A 12,274-nucleotide genomic window follows, 5' to 3' on the forward strand; every position below is an offset into this window, starting at 1 on the left:
TATCTGATTTAAGAACTAAACTGGATAAAAACTCTGAGAATTCAGATACAAATTCAGAATACGGGCCAGGAGCACGGTACACTATAACAAATAAAAGTGGCTGCGAGGTTTTCCAGGTCGGATGTAAAAGACTAAGAACGAGGCTTTCAAATGAATTATAATCTAGTTTAGGTTTAGGGCTGATTAACAGACTAGAGTTAAAAATGGCTGCAACTCCTCCTCGGCCGCTGCCTCGAGGAATGTGGGTATTATTATGACTGGGAGGAGTGGACTCATTTAGACTGACATATTCATCTTGACACAGCCAGGTTTCAGTGAGACTGAGTAAATCAATATGATTATCTGATATTAATTCGTTTACTAACACTGCTTTAGACGATAGAGACCTGATATTTAACAGTCCGCATTTAATTCTCCTGTTTTGTCTTTCTGTCACAGAAGAGGTTTTAATTTTTATGAGGTTGTTATGCACAACTCCTCTTTGTTTAATTTTAGATTTAGATAATTTAGGCGGTCGGGGGACAGACACCGTTTGTATAAAACTATTAAAACTATGGCTGGGTAACTGAACTAGAAGCTCAGAGAGGCGTTTAGGACTGCGACTCTGAGTCCTGGTCTCAACTCTGGGTTGTCAGGGATTTAAATTACTAATAAAGTTTGCCAGGTTCCTAGAAATGAGAGCAGCTCCATCCAAAGTGGGATGAATGCCGTCTCTCCTAATAAGACCAGGTTTTCCCCAGAAAGTTTGCCAAGAATAACCTGATGACATCACCCACGTCACAAAAGACGACCAGGGATGAATAGTCATGGACCAACATGGAGTCTGTCATGTCTGTCGGCCAAGTGACAGCAAGGATTAATAAAGTTCTACTGAACTGAATTAAATTGATTTGGAGTTGTGTTGGGAAATGTAAGTTCAAAATTCACTCAGCTTTTTGCTTCGTTTTGGTCTCCACCAACTGGCTCTGTAGCTGCTAAATGATCCATTACTGTGCTGGACAGGTTTTTTGTTTGGTGTTTGTTTTGTGTTTGGTTGTGGGTGTATCAAAGCTTTTTTTGCTGAAATAAAATACAGATAAAACAGTAAGCTGCAGATAACTATTTGACTCACAGCTTGCTAAATTTTTTGCCTTAGTAGATGCAGACAGTAGCGCAAATGTTGCTGTTGCCTAGCAGCAGTGTTGACTCAGAACTTCCTATGTCGTATCCAAAAGCTCACGTGTAATTTGAAGGCAGCTTCTATGCATGCTGGTTCATCTGTCAGGGTCAGTGGAACCTCATAACAGTTATGTCATTAATGGCATTAATTACACCTGTAGTTGCTATCATAAATTAAGATAGGTCTATTTCTGGCAACCAGGGAATTCTTTGCAGGTACAGTGTCAGTTTCATATGAATAGGCTAAGCTAACTATGTTGTTTCTGTGTTTATGAGGGCAGCCAAAATGTACATGTGGGTAGTATACAGGGCTAACTGTGAATGGTACAGTTATCCACTGTACAAACTCACAGGGGTGGAGCTGCAAAAGGGAAATGAGACAGGCGGGACACAGAATGCTGTATTACACACGAGTCCAAGCAAAAATCACACACAGGCACTGTCTGGTAGAAGCTTGGAAATCAACCTTTATTGATATTGTTTTAAAAAAAAGTCATGTCAACCAACAATAGAAAATCATATACGTCTTTCATATTTGCTTCAGTACTGCTGTTTATACGTGTAAAAAAAAAAAAACACTGATTAACATATCTCATCTTATTTAAGAATGACACAGCTCTGACGGCCTCTGCAGGAGCCGAACACTGATCCTGCATCAATGCTGCATTTATACTGAAATTCTTTCAACCGAATTAGCACACTGTAAAAAAACAAAGCCTCTTACGTCTGTCAAACAATAATTCTTTCAAACCTTAGTTCAGCAAGTTTGTGCAGCAATGAGTGGAAGATCTATCACACATATCTCTATGTTCTCATCAGAGCAGAGGTAAAACAAGGACACACGCTCTGCTGAGTCCAAATTAACAATACTTTCCTTTTTTATCCAATTTTGTCTTACCCAGGTATGATTTGTTTATGGTAATTATATTGATACAATGATATGACATTAGATATTGTCTTAGATTTTGGATATCGTAATTGATAAGTATGGTATTTTCCTAGTTTTGAAGGCTGTAATACAGTAAAGCAACGTTCCTCATACAACAGTTTGTACGATACTCTACGAATTATCGCCCCAGGAATGACATTACGTACTTAACGTGAAGTTAAGCAATTGATGTTAAGTTATGGAGGTTAGGTTTAGGCAAGTAAAGGTAATGTGGTTATGTTTAGAAAAAGAAATATGACTCAAAGTTCACACCCTTCCAAACACCTAATACCTCAATATTGATTTTGCTACAATATTTTCTCAATATTGGGGATATTGTACTTCTCCATATAACGCAGCCCTAGATAGCAACATGTTGTACCTTGTCTTTCAAATTTGTTCTAACTCAACTGCACTGTATTGGGGTTTGTAACTTTAGTTAAAGAACGTATGCATCTTTCTTGTAGCTTAACTTTAAGGCACTAAGAGCGATAATGAATCCATAGTAACACAACGGTACACAACGTAACTGAATGACGTACATCAAAATAAAAGTATAAAAAAATCAAACATGAAATAAAATTCCAGAAGGCACTGGATACACAAGGAATACCAACATTTTCAACCTCTTTTCTACACCCTGAAGTTTCTTTTCATGTTCATTTTTGGGGGGTCATTTTCCCCCGTATTTAGCATGTAGTCACTACTAACATGTTTAGGCGCCTTTTCACTTGCTAGCACTTAGCTATGGAGCGCGTAATGCACACCAAGGTTCACATAATTTGTAAATTGTTGAGTTAAACAAACTGTGGCGGGATCACATTCAGTTTTAAATCAGTGTAGCTGAGGGGTTGTGAAATGCTGGTAAGCCTTATATGACTTTTAACTGGCTAGCTGTTGTGTTTCTAAATTCTGCGCACAGTGTCCGTCTTGGTGGTTGGACACCTTGTCGATATTCAAGTACTCTCCTCTATTTCTCTCGGGGAGTAAAATAAATTAGATGCTCTTTGAACTGCCCTGCAGTTGCAATGTGACCGGTGATGATAAAACTGAAGACATAAAACACACATATTGGTATCAAAGTACAGGTGAGGAGAGACGTTAACCTGATTTCTGGTTGTTTGATTTCAATATCCAAATGGTAAAAAACCCCCAAATAAGTACTGTAGTTGTCCAGCAGTCTATGTGCGCAGATACCAAAATAAAAAAACAAAAATATATATTGCTGTATTCTAAATTCAATGAAACATGAAAAGGTGGTTAAGGACAAAATCCAAAGCCTCATAGATATCGACCAACGTAACATTCAAAAACGCATCTCAAACACATATTGTAAAAACATACCCTCCATATAACATCTGTACACTTCCCTGTCACTGAATGGTACAAAAACTGGACCACAAATCATGTAACTGTATCATTTCTGTATTAAAGGGACAGTTCACCCAACCCAAATCACAAATACATATTCACTCTTACCTGCAGCGCCGTTTATTAATCCTATTTGCTTTGGTGTGAGTTGCCGAGTGTTCGAGACATCAGCCATTGAGATGTCTGCCTTCTTTTCAATATGATGAAAGTAGATGGCACTCAGCTTGTGGTGCTCAGTTATGTCTCTTTTTCAAGAAATCATGACCTCTTTACTCAAGATAATCCACAGACTTTGTTGTGAGCAGTTTCATGTAGGAACTTTTCTCTTTCTACTGAACTGAACCAACCATTCCCCCCACAACAGGGAGTGTGTATCTACTGCTAGCTTATCTAGCACCACCGAGCTAGCTAACCTTACAGCTAAGCCACAGAGGACACCATTAATGTTTCCATCTAGTGCTGATAAGAGCACAAGCCTGTCGTCCATGAGCAGATGCACGTTTTGGACTCTTTGAGCACCTCAAGCCAAGTACCATCTAGTTCCATTAAATTAGAGAGAAGGCAGACATCTCCATGTCTGATATCTCCAACACTCTGCGACTCACACCACAACAATCTAGACTGATATGCGGCACTACAGGTGAAAGGAAACATATGCATTTTTGATTTTAGGGGGAAAATGTCCTTTTAAAGGGTGGGAATATGTTAGCATGTTGTTGGACAACAGAAACATCACAAAAATTTGAAGAAAAAAATCACTTTGGCACTGAGAACAAATAACAATGTCCAAAAAAAGTAAATCAGATCTCAGTATCTCAGTTACTGAACGCTGTTAACAACGTGACCAATTTAAATTTCTTTGAAATCTTATTCACAAAATCTCTGATTCACTGTCACAGCAATGGAGAAAAAAGCCAATCCATTCTGCCCCAGGTTTCACCTGGTTTCTCAGATTTTCATGCACCACCTACTTTTCGCCTTAACTCCTGAAAAACTATGGCCTAGCTCAGTAGTGGATAAAGACAACAAAGAAATTTCATCCATTGCAGTATTCTTCTATGGACTTCCTGTCCCTACATGCTTTGCTGTCCAGCAACAATCCTCCCTGATCTCACAAACGCCAACACTAAGTAAATATTTCCCCGAATCACCACATTCCCCCTCTGTGTGGGACAAACTGACAAGTCAAACTTTTTGCACATAAACATGGGCATGGAGTTTCCCTGGTATTCCTACATCGTTTCCTCCTGAGTTTAGCATGCTAGGTGGTAGCATGTTTGACGTGACTTAAACTGCCAGTTTATAGTTTGACTTGACACTCTCTCCCATACAAGAAGAGGAACACAGCACATCTGGGACTGAAAATACTGCTGATCTTTGGCTTATAGCAGGAATATCTTTGGCAGCGAGGACCAGACCCTCAAACTGAAAGATCTGGTCAACAGAGCGGTAAGTCTGTGATATCAAAGCGGGTGCGTGGGGAGGGGTTTGTCTGTGTGATTCAGGGTCGGAGGGTGGGCGGGGGGCGCGATGGCGGGGCAGAGGGAAGCCCCGGGGGTGTGCGGGCTGGTGGTGGTCCTGGGGGTAACTGGCCTGATGGGGGTGATCTGGCAGGAGGGCTGGCGGCAGTGGGAGACGGGGGGGTGGTCACAGGGCGGTAGTCCGGTGGTGGGGGCATGGGTGTGTGGATCGGGGTGCGAGGTGGGGCCCTGGCTGCTACTGACTCTTCTTTCACTCTGGTGAAGTTGATGCACCGACCCTGAAGGAAAGGAATGAGACATGGATGATTAGAAACAGTTTGAGTTTAAATCTGCTGTAAATTTGATTTAGATATTAGTGTGGATGGATTAGGGATGAATTGATCTGCCAGTTGGTTCACCGCTTTGGCCCAAACTGAAAATCTTCAGCAGCTATTGTATGGACTGCCATGAAACTTTATACAGACATTCATGATCTCAAGAATAATTTTGGTGATCCCCTGACTTTTTATCTAGGGCCAACATCAGGTCCAAATTAATTTGTTCAGGCAGCGATTTCCGATAGGGAACTGAAGCTGCTATATTGCTCTCTTCAAAGCCAGACTATTGAGAAAAACAGTAACTTAACAATGCTGAACATACAGGTGCACATAGTTTGTTTGCGTTACACAGTACACTTACATACATTACATTATTGGCTTAGTCCGACTGAAACCGGACTATTAAATGCATGTAAACAGCTTAGTCCAACTGAAATTGGACTATCCGTAACTCGACTAACACACCTAGATAATTTGATTGAAAATCTAACTACTGTTGCATGTATCTACTTAGTCCGGCTGGAGTTGGACTCGCCGTTCTGCGCGTGCACCACTTTTTCTTTTGCGGGCTTTCACCCAAAAGAAGAAGGAGATGACGTAGCAGCAGTGTGTGAAAACGCAAAATACAGATTTGTTTTAAAAAGTTTCTGAACAAGAACTGGAACTAGTCAGACGTACTTGGTCAGAACTTCGATTTTGTCTTCTGCATGTATACTCAGACAAGACGAGAAGACCGACTTGACTGGTTAGCCGAGCTATGAGCTTAGCTCGACTACTGCGTGCATGTAAACGCACTGATTGCGTGCTTTTGGAGCAGTACAGATTTAGTTCCAATTCATCAAAGTCAGACAATACTACAAACTAACTAACTGATGGAGGCAGCTGCAGACCAGTAGCTCCTGTGTTGAGCAAGCTAAAAAACTGTTTTCATAAAAGAGCCTGGTGCTTTGAGAAGAGCATAGATGGGTACTAAGGCCATTAACAGCTTCCCTGTCTGCAGCAAGGTAAAGCGGTGAAAATATTCTAAATATAGCATACACTTAAAATGATATAGTTTTTTTTAGGTGGACCTTGTTGTTATTTGGCTAAAATACCTTCTGCTGCTGCCCCCATCCACAGCAGTACATTGCATAGCTTCTGTGGTGGTACTCTTGCCTGCTTCTCCAAATTGGGACTGACATCCACTTTATGTAATACACTGACTATGGATAAGTATCATACAACCTCACCTCAAAATATGAACAATCCCTTTAATGCTAATTAGCAAATGGTAACATGCCAACACGCTAAACTAAGATGGTGAACATGATAGACATAGTACCTGCTAGGCATTCAGCAAGTAAGCATTGTCATTGTGAGCATGTCATCACAATTACATTAGCATTTAGCTTTAAGCACCACTGTGCCCAAGTGCTGCCTCACAGAGCTGCTCACATGGCTGTGGACTCTGAGTCTTGCTCCAACTGGTGGTGTTTAAATGATAATATGGAAACTTTTGACTCAGTGAGGGCTTTAACAAGGATTACAGAAAAGAACATTGAAAGTATATATAACGTGAAAGTGGGTTGGATTTTGATGAATAATTGATACTTGGAGTAATGTGCACACACTCACACATCTTCAGGTAAAGACACACTGATATGAGGCACATCTGGGCTAAGAGGGCAGTGACATCAGTCCACCATGTGGTCATGGTACAGTCATTGCTCTGTGTTTGTGTGTATGTGTGTGTGTGTGTGTGTGCATGGCCAGCTGGTGTTCCAGATTACACTCAAATCCCCGCTTTGTCGCCCCCACACAAATTATCCCCGTTAGTCCAATGTTCTGTCCCGAGAACTGTCACTTACCAAAGTTCCCTCATACTCATGATGAGACCATATGGAGAACAAAAAAGATAGGAAAGGATTGAGGTTAGAGGCTGTATGTGTGTGTGTGTGTGTGTGTGTGTGTGTGTGTGTATGCGCAGGTGGGTGGGTGAAGTGAGGGTGGGGTAAAAGGTAGCAGCGGAGTTGTAAACAGTGATCAGACTGTAAAACAAATGAATTTGTTCTGGCAGAAATCACATTTCACTCCTGAGCTGCTTGTAAAATATTACACTAACCACAAGCTTCACCCGAGTTCGCAGAGGTCGCTGTTTCCATAGTAACTCTACCCGCTCCATAGTTGCATGTGGTTGGCAGTCGGAGCGGAGTGAAGTAATGTTAATCTGCTAATAACCAGTGATTGGGGCCACAGGACCACAGTTTTACAGAGTGGAAAATGAGGGAATTTATGTCTCTTACAAAGCTGTGGGGAACACATTAAGTGTTGTACCTGTTGTGTTTTAGCCTGATTTTAAAAACTTTATATTTACTGATATGTCTATGGAGAAAAATCACGAATAAACACAGGATACAGGGCCACGTCTTGGACCTATTCTTTGTCTACGGTAGTGTAACGCCCTCGCAGATATAGAATCCAATTTAAGTGAGTGAAAGTAAGACAAAGGGAGAGAAGGCATTTGGAAGTAACGACAAAAAACAATACCAGAAAGAGGAAAATGATAATAAACCAAATTGACATGAGGCAATTCTTAAATATACCACTCTAAACTTTTGCCCTCTACTCCAGCCACTCCAACCACTCCTGTCCTCTCCCATTTAGCCGAACAAGTCGACATCTACCACACACTCCTCACAAAATCACATAAAAAGCAGTCACAAAGGACACATTCCATTCATAGCCTGTAAATTAGCTGCTGTGAGCGAAAACAAAAAGTTGAATAAACAGACTCAAAAAGGACAAGAACCTCGCGGCAACCACCAGTTTCTGGTCTGTCGCCACTTATCCAGTCTGGCATTCCTAGACATCGATAAAAAAAGCCAGGGTGAGGATCTTCTCGGATTCTTAAACTGTTTTCATGCCTCATGGAAATACCCACAGAGAGGAGAAGTGTAGAGGCTGCATTCTTTAGGCAACATGAACACTCAACACTAGCTCTGTACTTTGGCTCCATCCCAGACTGGATTTATTGAAAAACTAATGAAGAATCAGTCTTTTTTTCAGCTGGTCTGGGTGACTGGTGCTACACTAAGATAAGCAGCTACTAGTGGGGGCTAAATATCTAACATACAGATATGAAAGGGACATGTTTCAAGCTTTTCTTTTAATTACGTGTACAAACAGAGATGTGGACTTGGGTCACATGACATGAGTCACAAATTTGACTTCAGACCCGACTTGACAAAATCAAAAATGACTTGCAACTCCACTTAGACTTTTACAGCAGTGACTTGTGACTTTACTTGGACTTGAGCCTTTTGACTTTAAAATACCTGACACCTTCCCCCAAAACCCATAGATGAAAAAAAGGATGTTAACTTTGGTGATGTCGCCTACTACATCAAAGTACCCTAGTTACTACTTAACAACTTCTACGTTTACATTATACAAAACAAGACAGGATAGAAACATACACACTCATTCTGCTGTGGTACTTGTTAATAGTGGTATTTGCTATGAAAGACTTACAGTAATTAGCCTAATGATTAAGTTATGGGAGACAATGACTTTGAGAGGATTTCATTAGAATCCTGGAGGTTGGTTGTGGTTGGGACCCACTCAGCCTGTCTGTGTGTCAGACAGAATGTTATTCAGTTTAAAATACTTCACAGACTTCACCTGTCAAGGATCAGACTTGCCCAGCTGTTTCCTGAATTTGATCCAACCTGTCAACGGTGTAATCGGGACCCAGCAACTCTTTTCCACTCATTTTGACCATGCCCAAGGATTAGACGATTTAGGGTTTAGATTTTTGAGACACTTTCTCACATGTGTAATAAAACCATAGACCCAGAGCCAGCGTTGGCAAAATTTGGTGTGGTCCAAAGAGATCTGGGACTCTCCTGAGCCCAGACACGTGCTTTAGCCTTTTTATCACTGCTAACAAGGCGTCTCATTTTGTACAATCAATGATGTCATGGCTTGAAGTTGGAAAAGCTCAGATATTCCACTCAAGGATCAGTCAATGAATTCCATCAAGTATGGCAACCATTCATTCATTTCTGTAACCGCTTATCCTCTTCAAGGTTGCAGGGGCTGGAGCCTATCCCAGCTGACACTGGGCAAGAGGCAGGGTACACCCTGGACAGGTCGCCAGACTATCGCATACAGAGAGAGACAACCAATCACATTCACATTCACACCTACAGGCAATTTAGAGTCACCAATTAACCTGCATGTTTTTTGATTGTTGCTGACACAAGGAGAACATGCAAACTCCACACAGAAGGGCTCCCCCACCTGGGATTCAAACCTCAAAGTTTAGGACTTGGGATTTGAGTCGAGACTTGAGTGCAAAGACTTGAGGCTTATTTGTGACTTGCAAAACAATGGCTTTGTTCCACCTCTGTAAGACATTAGCTTGTCAATTAAATAAAAACAAGGTGCAAGGTGCCTTTAAATGTGTATTATCTCGTTGCAGGTGATCTGAGAGAAAGAAAGAAAGACCATTGAACTGAGAAATGCTGAGTTGTCAGAGTTGTTGGAGTCCAGTTCTTTTTCTTTTTTTTGTAAATCCGGTTTCGCTTCATGTACATCATTCTGTTAGCGCCCAGCTGCGGTTTGAATCTATGAACATTTTCCTGGATTAAAGAAAGCCACACTCGCTCGTTCTTTCTCACTGACCTCCTCCACTGTCTACAGTCTTACCAAGGTCATAAAATTGTCTAGGCCTGGGCACAACGTGTGTGAGACATGGTCGGTTGGTGGAGACAGCCCTGGCAGTGGTCTGCTTTAGGTATTACCTCATGTCCTTTAGCCAGTTAACTGCTCATGTTAATGTGCATGAGAGAGAGTGAGGACTCGCTCTACCTCATATTTTATACTCTGACGTCAGTGAAATGGATGTGGTTTGGTGACACACACTCTCATAATGGCTAACTCCTGTCTCCAATGTAGATAACATCCTTGTGATCTTAACTCGGCTCTATCACTGGTGAATTATGTGGTTATATACAGTATATGTCCACACACACACACACACACACACACACACACACACACACACACACACAGAGTCCTGAGTTTCTCTGTGAGCCAAACCATGAGTATGAGCTTTATAATGATACTCTCTGAGGCTCACCCAGACACACACACACACACACACACACACACACACACACACACACAACCGCTCTGCTCTATATCACACTGTACAGAGCCTGTACTAAGCAAACAAGAGGAGGGGTTGTTGAGTTCATTGCTGGAAAAAAAAGAAAAAGTGTGTTTGTGTGTATTCAGTACTGTGTACTGTATGAACACTACAGGAGGTCAATTTTTTGTTTTAGTGTGATTGCATTCATTTGCAAGAACTAACAACTTTACAGCATTAATGAATACTTCACCGATCATTTTTATGTCAGTTACTCACCATCTGTAACGTTGAATTCGTCAAGAAAACTTTTTTTTCTCACATGCCTCCACAGTAAACAAAGAATCCAAAAAAGGGAGAATACGCATTATGAACAGGTGTAGAAGGTGTCTGAGTTTAACAACAGCAAAACTATATCAAAACATTAATTCTCTCACACAACTCATGCAGTATAATCCAAGCTTCATTTATCCAGTTGTATCCTCACTACTTTCCAACCACGCGCATTTTTTAACGTTATCGTTTACAACACTTTCACATGAATCTGGTGCACCAAAGTCTGGCCCGTGGACTGACTTAAAATGACCCAGTATTGGTTGATCAAGGAAGTTCATTTAGCATTTTTTCCATTTACCTGACACTGGCAGAATTATCACACAGTTTGTAGACATGCACCAAGTAGGAACTACGCTGGCCAGATTAATGTGTTTTCATAAACAGATGATAAATTGGCAAACAAATGGAAACACAGCGGCAGACATTTCAAGCAGGTAGCACACATGTCCCAAGTCCAACAGTGGTGGAAAGTTGAATACTTTTTTACTGAAAAATGAAACAGTTGCCTTTATCTCATTTTTTATGCGAAAAGCAGTTGGCCCCCAGGTGTTTTCACATTCTCTAATATGGCCAACATTCAAAAAAATTTTGGACACCCCTGACATAAACTGTCTCATGCACAGATGAGTGGTGTGTAGGGTTGAGCCGAATACTTGGATGAAACAAGCATCCGGTACAAGTATCATACGAGTAAAAATTTGTCTCGATATCTGTATTTGTGATAAAGGACAATTCGAATTTAGGTAGCTGTGTTCAATCTCTTACTTGTGTGATCAAACATGATCTGTAGCCTAATTCTAAGATTGTTCTATAAATACTTCTCTAATAAAAAATAAATACAGCAACTTCTGATCAACCCATGTTAAATTTAGGCTTGAAATGACAACTTCTGGTCAGGGCCCACCCACTTCCAATTTAAACTCCACCCACTTCCACCATAAACCCCGTCCATCTAAAGTACAGGTACGGATACAGATGACTTAGTTGCTTCAACAGATACAGATACAGATAATGGTTTACTCGCTCATCCCTAGCGGTGCGCCTTGGCAGCTCAATGGGATGCACAAGTAGAGTTTAAAAATTGTTTATGTGGCAGTGTTTTAGATAGTAAGGCTTTAGTGAAAATGCATGTTTGGGAAGTACTGAGCATATGACTGGATAAATGAGAATTATACAGCACGAGTTGTGTGAGATCTACGTTTTTGCTGTAGTTAGACACAGACCCTGTTAACTTCAGTTCATCAGGAATGTTCTTGGTTTTTGGATTCTTTGTTCACTGAGAGAGCATACGAGAAAAACAAAAGTTTTCTTCTTGAATTCAACATAATACACGCTGAGAACACAAAAGATCATTTTGTGGGTGAAGTGTTCCTTTAGCCTCATGGCTACACTGTACAGGACTGTGGCCAGGCTGGTCCCAGGGGTGACATTCAGCTGTTACTGTGGCAATCGGCTCTGGCTCTGAAAAGCGCACCATGGCAACAGAATGACCAATGAAGAATCCAGACTGAAGTCGGCCAACTCGGCCTTGTGTAAAGAGTAAATGTTCCTA

At 41.1% G+C, this 12,274-nt stretch overlaps 1 protein-coding gene across 1 annotated transcript in view; it reads right to left on the minus strand.

The window, feature by feature from the left end:
• Window positions 1–1,610: 1,610 nt before the first annotated feature.
• antxr1c (ANTXR cell adhesion molecule 1c) overlaps window positions 1,611–12,274 on the minus strand; it is a 51,742-nt gene continuing 41,078 nt past the window's right edge. Inside the window, 5 exon segments of the mRNA XM_049563435.1 lie at window positions 1,611–4,813; window positions 4,815–4,873; window positions 4,876–4,941; window positions 4,944–5,111; window positions 5,114–5,216. Coding sequence (XP_049419392.1) covers window positions 4,745–4,813; window positions 4,815–4,873; window positions 4,876–4,941; window positions 4,944–5,111; window positions 5,114–5,216 — 465 coding nt within the window. The 3' untranslated portion in view covers window positions 1,611–4,744.

This window comes from Epinephelus fuscoguttatus, linkage group LG20, assembly GCF_011397635.1.
Source record: "Epinephelus fuscoguttatus linkage group LG20, E.fuscoguttatus.final_Chr_v1".
Classification (NCBI taxonomy): Eukaryota; Metazoa; Chordata; class Actinopteri; order Perciformes; family Serranidae; genus Epinephelus; species Epinephelus fuscoguttatus.